The sequence below is a fragment of the Xiphophorus couchianus genome, chromosome 3, assembly GCF_001444195.1.
Source record: "Xiphophorus couchianus chromosome 3, X_couchianus-1.0, whole genome shotgun sequence".
NCBI lineage: Eukaryota > Metazoa > Chordata > Actinopteri > Cyprinodontiformes > Poeciliidae > Xiphophorus > Xiphophorus couchianus.
In genome coordinates, this window is record NC_040230.1 from 23,119,265 (window position 1) to 23,131,764 (window position 12,500).

Below are 12,500 nucleotides of genomic sequence, written 5' to 3' on the forward strand. Positions count from 1 at the left end.
GAGAAAACAACGTATGTTTCATGTTTCCAAAAAAAAAATAAAAAATGTATTATTCCCAAAACGTTTGGGAAAATACTCTGAACTTCAAACATGAAACTGGATTTTTATTAAAATAACTTTATGCTTTCTACTACATCTAATATAAGTATGGTGGAGGTCATGTGATAGTACTAAGCCATTTGTTTTTTCAAGACCTTGATTAAATGTAATTTTCTTGCTTTTGGTTTTAACAGGCAATGTTTTGAAGTGATCTTTAGTTCTGACTTAACTCTGATTATAGGGTTGTGCCATAAGCTTAAATAAATTGGTCATGGTTGACAAACCACTAATCTAGCTGACTAAAACAATTTTGGAAAGAAGATTTGGCCATAGGGCTCATTGCTAGTTATCACACATTTATGACTGCCGTTATTGCTGCCAAGGGTAGAGCGACCAGTTGTTCGGTTTGAAGGCAATTACTTTGTCACATTTGGTTGAAATGCCTTTTTGCCCCCAATTATCATTTGAAAAATTACTACTTGCATTTAGTCTAATCATCTTTGCAGACATTGGCATCCAGATATATATATATATACTGCTCAAAAAAATAAAGGGAACACTTAAACAACACAATATAACTCCAAGTAAATCAAACTTCTGTGAAATCAAACTGTCCACTTAGGAAGCAACACTGTTTGACAATCAATTTCACCTGCTGTTGTGCAAATGGAATAGACAACAGGTGGAAATTATTGGCAATTAGCAAGACACACTCAATAAAGGAGTGGTTCTGCAGTTGGGACCACAGACCACTTCTCAGTACCTATGCTGTCTGGCTGATGTTTTGGTCAGTTTTGAATGTTGGTGGTGCTTTCACACTCGTGGTAGCATGAGACGGACTCCACAACCCACACAAGTGGCTCAGGTAGGGCAGCTCATCCAGGATGGCACATCAATGCGAGCTGTGGCAAGAAGGTTTGCTGTGTCTGTCAGCGTAGTGTCCAGAGGCTGGAGGCGCTACCAGGAGGCAGGCCAGTACACCAGGAGACGTGGAGGAGGCCGTAGGAGGGCAACAACCCAGCCGCAGGACCGCTACCTCCGCCTTTGTGCAAGAAGGAACAGGAGGAGCACTGCCAGAGCCCTGCAAAATGACCTCCAGCAGGCCACAAATGTGCATGTGTCTGCACAAACGGTTAGAAACCGACTCCATGAGGATGGTATGAGGGCCCGACATCCACAGATGGGGGTTGTGCTCACAGCCCAACACCATGCAGGACGCTTGGCATTTGCCAGAGAACACCAGGATTGGCAAATTCGCCACTGGCGCCTTGTGCTCTTCACAGATGAAAGCAGGTTCACACTGAGCACATGTGACAGACGTGACAGAGTATGGAGACGCCGTGGAGAGCGGTCTGCTGCCTGCTACATCCTTCAGCATGACCGGTTTGGCAGTGGGTCAGTAATGGTGTGGGGTGGCATTTCTTTGGAGGGTCGCACAGCCCTCCATGTGCTCACCAGAGGTAGCCTGACTGCCATTAGGTACCGAGATGAGATCCTCAGACCCCTTGTGAGACCATATGCTGGTGCGGTTGGCCCTGGGTTCCTCCTAATGCAGGACAATGCTAGACCTCATGTGGCTGGAGTGTGTCAGCAGATCATTCAGATCTAGGATGTGTTATTTGAGTGTTCCCTTTATTTTTTTGAGCAGTGTGTATATATATATATATATATATATATATATATATATATATATATATAGTGTCCTATGGTATGAATATTAAATAATAAAACCTGAAAACTTAGCAGGGGTGTTTGCACCTTTTCCGTTGTTTTTTGTTACTGATGATAAACCATCAACTAGCCTACCGAGAAAGGGTCAAAGGTGCATGTTAGGTTGTGTTCAGCATTACTGGCCACTTGTTTCTCGGGGAGGCAGAATTGAGGCTATGACCTTCAAGAAGCTGTACAAATATACTATCTTCTGTTCACTGAAAATGTTGGACCTCTACACTTGGCTTTCATAAAAAGTACTTTCATGGCTGTTTTGCCTCCAGAGTGCCCTGGTGGAAATTTCAGCTCCATTAGGAGGGAAAAGATGGCCCCATTTTTCCTGTGATTTTCACGACTTCCATTTGGCTTTCTTCCAGGTAGGGTTGCTTTTGATGCACTAAAAATATGCAGATTTTAGGCAAATGACTGGCAACAGATGTGTAAGCAGTTGTCAGGTCATTGGCAGGGAGATTATTCTAAGAAAGCCTTTTCAGAACTTTTATTTTTAGCACAGATACACAGAAAAAAGCTACCTCCATCAGTCTATCTTTCTAAAGAAAGCATTTGCAAAGTCTGCATTGAGAGCATTATTAGGAAAACAAAGCATTTCCTGTTTTAATTCAAGGTTTTATAAAACATAAAGAAATAAAAGTAATTAGGTTTTTTCTAGGTTCTTAAAATAATTAAATCCAAGCTCAAATGTACAAAAAAAACCCACAGAAGATTCCACAAAGTCATTAGTGAAGGTGCTTTTTAAGAACAAAGAACAGAATGCTTGATATCATGGGATTTACACAATAACTAGCAGCAAGGTATTGATAATAAACATACTTGATTAACTGCCAATCAAAGAGTGTGACCAAATCTATGAAACCAGGAACTTTAACAATTCGCAGGCCTGGAGAAAACAGGTTTGTGTTATGATGCCCAGAGGACTGACATCAGCAATGTCTTCAAGAAGCAACTTTTAAGACTAAAAATCTGGAAAAATCTGTTATGAGAAATAGTGTTTACAAGAAATAAACATGAACGAGATTTGTAATTTATTAGAAGAGTCTACATCCAAGCAAATTCACCTCATGATCAGCTTGTCCAAAACTCAGATAGATGGGAGAAATCCAAAAAGACACAAAGTGTACAGGCTTAAATTAGTATGTGAAAATTTATAGCTTGTATTATCCTATCATTGTGTTTTATCTGTATCTTTGTTTTAATTTGTTTCATCTGTAAACCACTTTGTGGTTTTTATTTATGAAAGTTGCTATATAAATAACATTTACTTAGTGGGAGTACAATTTGAAAGAAATCTAAACAGCTTCTTGTTTGGAACAGTTGAATGACAAACTGTTAAAAACATTGTGGCATTATGACTTACTGTATATGCTGAGCTACATCTGAATGAGTCATTAGACTTCTTGAATAATGTCCTTTTGACAGGTAAAGCACACTTAAACACCACAATGGCCACAATGGTTTTAGCCTCCAAGTTGCAGAAATTACCTTTAAAAAATTCCCACAAATATAAGCAATGCTGTTTTGTGCACAAAATGTCTGCAATTACTAATCCAACTCTTTTTTTTGGTTGCTTTGTAACTGAACTAATTTCGGTTTCCTACACATAAAGGGAATCAATGCAGTGTTACACTGCTTCAGTTTATTTACTGCATAATTCAAACTTATTTTTTTACAAATGAAGTCGGCAAGGTTTCTCTTGGTATTCCAGCAATTAGATATATCCTAAATAGCAATAGAAGAAACTAATATGATCTTACTGTTATTGCTTTTCATGGCCTCATCAACAAAAGAGAAATGCACTTGAGAGTGAAACATAATAAGACAAGGGCACTTGTGGCCTGCTTTCAGTCAATAATACAGACATAATAGCAAACTTTGTCTTATGAATCAAATCAGAATGACACAAATAATGGTGCTGGTGCAAACTGTTGAGAAAATAAATCACACTATGTCCTGAATCTTTTACTGTATGATTTTTCAAAGGCTAACAGTGTAAGCATAATGACCTGGGAAGAAAGAAAGCTTAGCATACAAATTTCCCTAAAATTGTACACCTTCGAGAGTGAATGTCTTCCTGATCTGGCAGATTTGTTGATGCAGCAGCAATGTGAATTGTTTTACATACAAACAAGTGTTCCTCGTGACAAGCAGCAAAGTGCAAGAATACATTTTGACAGTTGGATATTTGTTATTTGGAGTCTAAGCTGCAGGCATAGGTCGATTTTTTTCTTTAAAGAAGAACCTTAATATTGTTGAAACTTATTCCTACTTTTACATTTTGCACCACAGTGCTCTACCCTAGATTGCTCCGAGGCTTGCAGGATAATTTTTATTTACCACCACAGAGCTCCTATGTGATGGCTCAGAGTCAACAAGTTATGTTGGCTCCTTTATTCAATTGCAAACAGAAACTTGCATGATTTAGTTGATTCACTGATACACCAAGCAAGGAAACACCACAAGTGTTTCACTTTCAGCAGAAAAACACACAGAGTAACAAAGTAACTTGAAAACATGACAAACATACTGCTCCCCTAATTAACCGTACTTCTTGTAGCAATGACAGCTTTAGCAAGACTGGCAGTATAAAGTGTACCACATGGCAAGTTGCATTTGTCATCTTCACGTGAAAACAGGTAGAAGACCAAAATGTTAACTCAAGAAGCAGCTTTACCATAGTAAAAAAAAAATAAAAGCTCTGCACAAGCAGCCTTAATGAATCCTTTCAGAGTATTTGATGAAAACAGGGCAAATGATGCAAACAATACGGCAATTAGATTTGAACTCCAAGAAGAACTCAACATCTTTTTCAGGAAGATATTGAGCAATGTAATAAAGATTAGTTTTATCCCTCCATTTTTTTATTTACTCAGGGCACACTTGACTAACTTCATCTTACTTAAGTTTCAATAATGCATAATCCTTTAAAAAAATGTATGAATTTTAAAGAAATGCACACTTAACAATTCTTCAGGTATGCAGTCTACTAAGTTAACCTTTGCAGCATATTATTTTTGTGATAATGTTTAATAGGAACTTACATTAAAAAAATTAAGTTATTTAATGAAGAGCTGCAAGGAGTTTTAACGGGTTCTAAGCCTGACCAAGCATGTCAACCACTTAACCCCTCCCCACCTGGTGCCCTCTTACATGTGTCATGTTAGCCTTTTTGTACCAAAGCATTATTAATTACATAATACGTTCCCAATTTCTAGGTAAACCACATAAAGAAGCACTATATTCTCACCTTCATAGAAGATCTTGAAGCCACTGTTTGATCGACTGTTGTCAGTTGTAAAAAGCAGATATAGGAAGTTACTGCTGCTAAACAGGAACTGAGGGACCTGGGTTCCATTAAACGAGCCAACCAAAGGAGAAAGCAGGTTTGGACCGTCGTGCACTTCCAGAAAATCATAACTCAGCTCAGTTTGAAACCTTGGGGGTAGAAGGATAACAAAGATTTGTATGAGCAAGAGAAGGAATGTTTGTATTCAGAACAATACCTACAATTTACTACAAAAAACAGACTAATTCTGTAATGAAAGATGAGACATAACTGGCAAGCAATCATGCTGATTATTGCAACAGCCTAAGATCAATGGGCATCTTGGAAATATGACATGATATGAATCTGTAGCCACTCTTCGGTCCCCACATCAAACAGCTGCCATTAGTGCAGGGTTTCAGCAAAAACGAATCAATATTGTTGGGGAAAAACAGTACAAATAAGTTCACAATGAAATTAGAGCTGCAACATTTTATTACAAGAATATGTTGCATTGCCTGCATATCCTCACAAATGATATTATATTGTCACCTTCCTTAAATATTGGTCTAAGTCATTTTTTGCCAAAAGTGATTTTCTTTATTTTATCATCTTCTGGCAAGAAAGATGTGGAGATTTGCTTTTGCCAAAATCACTTTTGGCAAAGAGGGAAAGGCTGATTGACTTCACAAACAATGCTAAACAATTTTTTTTAAGTGTCTAATTGTGTCCAATCTACATAGTAAGTTATAAGGTCTAATAAGTTTTGGGATTTAAATTTTATTTGTAACAATATATCCTTATGGAATTACAATGCCTTGCAAAATTATTTCAAACAATTAAAACTTTTCACATTTTGTCACATTACAACCAAAACCTTAACAGAAAGTAGAACCTATTTGTGAAGTGGACCAAAAAGCCTTCAAGGGTTTCAAATCATTTCATTAATAAAATCTGAAATATCCATTCATTTGTGTTTTAAACCCTACAGATTGCCTTTAAATGTCACCTAAATAGTCAATTACGTATATTTACATCTGTCTATTTCAGTATAAATACAGCTCTTCCATAAAGTCCTCAGGAAAACGTTACACTACATAAGTGATGAAAAACAGATGTTAAGAATTCTTCAATCCATCAAATGAACTTTCTGTCCTAGAAGCAAAGAAGTCTGAGAAATAAAAAATATAAAATATAAGCAGGATGAGCTTTTTGCTCATGCTCACAGAAGCACAAGCATAAATGAAATATTTTAGATGAAATTATATTTATCATTAGAATGGCCAAATTAAAATCCAAATCTAAATTAAATTGAAACTCTGTTGCAAAATGTGAATGTAGACGCTTAAAGACACACTTTCTAATTTATTTGACATTGACAAAACTATTTGTAAAGAAGAACAAGCAATGACTGCAACATACTGTACATATCCTGAAAGAGTTGGATTTATGATTGTGGCAAAAGGTGACCTTAGAAATGAATCAGCTGCATACAAACATATGCTGCACTTTCAGAGTTTTCTTTTGTGTAAATATTTTGAAAACAATGCATCATTTTCCATTTAAGAATTATGCCATTCTTTATGTGAAGCTTGAGGTTTTGACATGAAAAAATGTGGAGGAACAATAAGGTGCTACATCTGCCATTATTACAAGAAAGACAAAAAATTATACTTGAGGCTTTTAACGTCTCGTCCACATCTGTTTTCTGAATTCTATCACAGATTTCCAGAGTGAAGGTTAAGCCATATACTTGTGGAGTATTTGTCAAAAGCTGTATGTGCAAATGTATTTACTTGAAGTGTATGTGTTTTCATATACAGTACTAGTACATTGCCTGTGATCAATTTCTATATGTCTTTGTGTAAGTGTGTGTCTGTTTGTTTCCACGCCCGAGTTGTTTCAGTAGTTTCATACAGACCTGTCAAAGCTAATCTTGATAGAGCGTCCTGCCTCGGCCTCAATGACCCACTCACAACTCAGAGAGTCTTTGTAGTAGCCCGGCCACCCCGGAGAGAGAATGACACCAGATGGCCCTGAGTAGTGACCTCCACAAGGAGCTGGAGGAACAGAGAAAAAATGGGTTTTTATGATGGAAAAGATTGAGAGGGGAGGAGAAACATGGACATATTGTGAGATAATGAAGGATTTTTGAACTAACATAAAAGATGAAAGAAACATATAGCATTGAACACCAAACTACTATCACCTAACAAATTACTAGAAATATGTTTCCTAAGTGTGGTGAAGAAATCCCACTCAGATGTTCCTTTTTTTCCTGTTCTTCTTTCTGACTAAACTGCTGATGTATCTTTCCAAAATCCACATAATCATTAACTCGTCTATTCCGGTACCTTCACATTTGGGAATTGGTCCGCTCCACATTACGTTCCCGTCCTCTAGTTGGCATGTGATGGTGTCAGCTCCCTGTGTTTTGATGAAACCTTCCTCACAAACCACAGAGATGGAGTTACCCAGCTGGAAATCGTCCCCAAAGCGCCTTCCATTTAGCGGTATGCCAGGGTCAGGGCACTCATTATGCCCAAAAGCTTGTAAGAAGAAGACAGAAACAAGATGTAACGTCAAAGGCATGAGCAAGGTTACAACAATGAGGAACCAAGCTAAAGAGAAAGAATAATTTTAGCTGTAGGTTTAAAAAAAAAGTAGTAATAGTAGTAGTCCCTTGCAGTAAATAGGATTATTAGAAAATCTTCCATATCAAGACTAGCGGGTTGGCATCACCTAGTGAAATATAAAAGACAACAAAGTTGTCTCATAGCATAAAAGCAAAGAAAACAAAATGGGATGGCAGTTTTCGTTTGTAATTGTTATTGGACTATTAAGTTTCATTTTTGCTGGAGTGAGATTATTTACAAAACAAAAATATGCATTTTTATACCAGAACAATATTAGTGTACTGTATGTACTAATGATCAGATGTAATCCAATAATGGATTTATATTTACTTGTATTGTCTAATTATTTTTGCACTCCCTGCTTTGAGGATAAATTAATTTCAGCCATATAAGGTAATTAACTGAATTAATTAATGAAGCAATAAATAAAAAAATGGGTTTAACATTCTCATATTCTGGTTAAATAATTAATGTGTTTAAGTGTCCCTGCATATTTTCTCATGTAAAAACAAAATCCATACATTTCCAGACTCACTTTAAAACTTTTCCCTTCAGTGGATTGATACAACAAAGTCTTGAAATAGAAATATCTTTCCATGCTCCATTTTTCTTTGCTGTCTTTATCTTGAAAATACTTAATTTGGATTTAAATCCATTCAATAAACATAATTGTTCCATTTTTCAAATAGGTGGGGTTTTTTTATTAGCTTGTTTTTATTTTGATTGGGCAATTACAGCCTCTCAATTACTATTCAAAGCTAGAGCTATGACCAAGGCTGTTTTGTTCGGTACATTCTGAGAAAAAGAGAAGGCAGTATTGAGGTCGGCCACGTACACAGGTCCTGGGTGTCCATCAAAGGCACCAGCATCCATCTCTGTGAAAAAATAAAGCCCTTACAGCAGCCAGCCAAGAGAACAATACCCTCCAGGAGGTAGTCATTATCCACGTCTCCTATCAAGGAAGGACTTGAGAAGAGCAAATCGAGTGGACTCACCACAAGGTGCCAACCATTCATGAGTCTCAAGCCCAAAGAAAGGCTAGATGAGACTTTGCCAAAGAAGACAAAAAAAAAACATTCACAAAGGCAAGATCTGTTCTTGGAAAACCCTTTGAATAAATGAAATAAAATTTTAAAAAACAAGTCTTAAGAATAAGTCTGACTTTCTGGCTTTCTGATGTACATTTATGAATCACCAGGGAACTATCTCGCAATTCTCTTTTTTTGTTAACGTGAGAAAAGTCAAACTTAGGCACATTATTATTAAGTGTGTAAAGATTTACTGCATGACCAAATTTAGCCAAATGCAAATGCAGTTACGGACTGGCAAAGTATCCTCAAGGAGCCATTCTTTGTTAATGTCCATATGTTTGAAAACACAGTGAGTGGATTTAAGTGAGATGTAGCACGGCATTGAGAATAAAGATTTATTTTAATGATTTGATTAACAAGTCCATTTAATTTGAGCTGCAGGTTAAAGATGTTTTCATATTTTATAAGGTTGTGCAGAAGATTTAGTGATAAGCATCTTTGTTTCATGGTTGAGGCATTTCTATATGAACATTTGCATATTATTAAGGTGATTCCAAAAAATTTCTCCAGGTATTCTGGCTTCATTCCATAGGCCAGATACATGAAGTTCATTGATAACTCTACATTACTCTTAAATGAATGCATATGTTAGGTTGATTTTCTCTATAGTGGCCTCATGACATACCAATGACCTCTATGACCTCTTCAGGGTTTAACCTGGGTCTCATCTCACTGATTGCTGGAACAGTCGTCACATCACAATCCCAAATTGATAGGTACAGAAAGTGGCACTTAAATTTAACAACTAATATCTATACAGTTTTATATGAGTATATACCTATTAACATTTTTTGTTATTTAAATCAATAAAAAGAGGCAACGGCAAAATATAACAAATATTTTGATAATGAAAATTTTCTCCATTTTCAAAATATTGATTTACATCATTTCTTTTGTTGGCATCAGGAACAGTATAGGTTTTTTTTTTGTTTTGTTTTGCCATTTAGTCAAGCATGTTTTCACATTCTTTTAAAGTACTGAATAATGCATTTCTTTTAAAAAAGATTTTAGGTATAATAGTATATAAGATGCAAGTTTAAAAATATATGTTACTCACTGCTGTAGGTGATGTTGAAGCCTCTTCCTGACATCGAATGATCAGCCTGAAACTCCAGCTGCAAAATGTTGCTGTTGGATGTAAGGTGTGAAGGAACTTCAGCCCCTGAAAAACGTCCCAGCATCGTTGCTTCTGACTGATCCCCATCTTTGATTGTGAGGAAGTCGTAGGGAGGTTCCAGGTCAAAGTCATTGAAGGCCAAGTGAATCCTCGAGCCAGGTTCAGAGATAATCAGCCACACACAGTTAAGGTTGTTCCCGTAGCCCTCTGGGTAATCTGGGGACAGTACTGTCCCCATGGGTGCGGTGAAGTTGGAGAAACAGGGGACTATATGATAGAACATGGAAAAAATAACAGCGAGGATTTATAAAACTTCACTGATGCAACTACAGTTATTTGTATTAAAGCATCTCTCACAGGCCACATTGCTCTCTAAAGGGTGCATTGTGCCATAACAGAATTGTGCACAGCGACTCCAGCAGAACAATGTCACAATTGTGTAAGTAGCCCAGAAATCAGGAGACAGCACAGCTCTCATGAGTATCGAGTAGCTGGAGAAACCTGAAACTGCATGGAGAGTGGCCATGTTGCAGTAAAATTGCATGAGAATACAAGATTGCAAAACAGGGATTTTGTGTAATGGATATTGTTCTATCTATCTAAACCAAAGACAGGGATTCTGTCATGACAAATGTTGAAGTACTATATATTACATGTCGCCTTTTACTCTACATGAGTGCAGAAAAACATTTCCTTTTCTTCTTTCAGTGCAACCCCAAACCATATGTTATTAGTTCACGATTATACATGTTGGCTCATTACCAACTGTGTGCTACATTTTCAGTTAGCATTAGTGTAATTAATCCCCAAATAGCTTAGTTATTGTGAATGTTTATAGTATACTAGTAACTGCTTTATTTGCCGTTATAAGAAAAAAAGATTAGTCCAGACTTACATATGCAGATGGGGATATTAGCAGACCACTGATTGTTGTTTTGGCAAGTAATCATCCTCTCCCCAATGAGCTCAAATCCAAACTGGCATTTGAAGCGAAGAACATCCCCATTTAAAAATCCATTGCCCTCTTTGTAGCCATATAGAGGTGTACCGGGATCACCACAACTATCCTTGTCAATCTCTGTAGGCAAGAGGAAGATAACAGGATGGATGGATGGAGGGTGAACGTAGTAGATTCAGTCAGTTTAAGAGCTTTAAAAATCTTTTCTTGCTATTCTCTATGTTCTCAGAACAGAGTCAGTTTAAGTTGAGAAATAGCTTTTGAAATCAGACAGACCAGACAGTAACAGGGAGGTAGGTAATGACAGACACAAAGATATATATATATATATATATATATATATGTATAGAATAATATCACCATTAAACTTTGCGTACCTTTGTAGTTGATCTTGAAACCTATTGAGCCCACACTCTCATCAGATTGGAGATGGAGCCACATCTGATGGGACATACTTACTATCAGGTCAGGGACAAAGCTCCCACTCAGCCTGCAGATAAGACACAAGAACTATGGGATCAAACAACACTTTTCTAACTACACGTCTTTGCACAATACCACTCACATGCCGTATTACATCTACAAACCCTTTACACACACCAATGATGGGCATAATGTCGTATTAATTTGGAGCTTTAAAATTATTAATTTGAATCATTCTTTTTCCAGGTTGGAATCATTTTTAATTTTGCTTCAGCTGAACAAACATGATTCTTTTCAAAATCACGTATGGTCAAAACTTCCCATGCAGCCTGGGATATGTACATACAGTGTCACCAACTACATATGGTCAAATATTCACTTACAATTTAAACCTCAGTCATATGCCTTTGCAATCTGCTTTTGCAATCTACTCCAAGCTTCAAACATAATTATAGCAAGATGTTTGACCACATGTCATAAACTGGTATTAGGGCATGGCCAGTATATGACACGCATCAGGACCATTTCAGAAGGTTTATGCTAGTCTGATTCATCCATTTGAAATGAAGTATGAAAATTTGTATTGAATCTTTGTCCAAATGGACCATGTTATTCCAAGTTTCAACCGTCAAACACTATCAGAAATATAGTAGTTTTGTTTCTGATGCTGAAGAACAATCTGAGAACCATCAAATTTCAGGCCCAGCGTGAACTGGTAACTACTGGAACAATAGCGTCATTGTCAACAATAATGGCCAAAAAACCTGCTCCAAAATCAGCACTTTCAACTCAACTGCCAGTTTCCTAAATGCCCTTTGGAGAAAGGTTTTGTGGCTGGGCAAAATATGGCTTGAGCTATATGTCCATAGTGACAAGATATGCATTTTGGGGGGGTTAATGTGAGGTTTTCAAACATAGAAACACTGAATCAACTGTGTTGAGGAAGGATCTGTTTCACTGCCCAAGATACTAGTGCACTGCTGAAAATATGTGGAATAAAGCACAAGACAACCTACCGGATAAAGATGAATTATTCAGCTTTGCCTCAAATGGAAAGCCTGACAGTTAAAATTTGGACACAGTAGGGTCTTGTAACAGCACAATGATCCCAAACACATCAGAACTGGTTTAGGAACGGATGAAGCAGAGTAATAATACAGAATAGCCCAACCTCAACTCTGTGAAATCCAGAGTTTGCACTTAACAGTCAAGTCTGTGCCAGGATCCCAACTAGTTTACATGTACT

The 12,500-nt window shown here is 37.0% G+C and overlaps 1 protein-coding gene across 5 annotated transcripts in view; it reads right to left on the reverse strand.

The window, feature by feature from the left end:
* LOC114141949 (CUB and sushi domain-containing protein 3-like) overlaps window positions 1-12,500 on the reverse strand; it is a 244,962-nt gene that overhangs the window by 152,039 nt on the left and 80,423 nt on the right. For all 5 annotated transcript variants that reach the window (XM_028012891.1, XM_028012890.1, XM_028012888.1 and 2 more), the window contains 6 exons: window positions 11,209-11,321; window positions 10,769-10,951; window positions 9,814-10,140; window positions 7,384-7,578; window positions 6,951-7,089; window positions 5,012-5,199 (listed from right to left, as the gene is read on the reverse strand). In XM_028012891.1, the coding sequence (XP_027868692.1) occupies window positions 5,012-5,199; window positions 6,951-7,089; window positions 7,384-7,578; window positions 9,814-10,140; window positions 10,769-10,951; window positions 11,209-11,321 (1,145 nt within the window). The remainder of the gene's footprint in view (window positions 1-5,011; window positions 5,200-6,950; window positions 7,090-7,383; window positions 7,579-9,813; window positions 10,141-10,768; window positions 10,952-11,208; window positions 11,322-12,500) is intronic.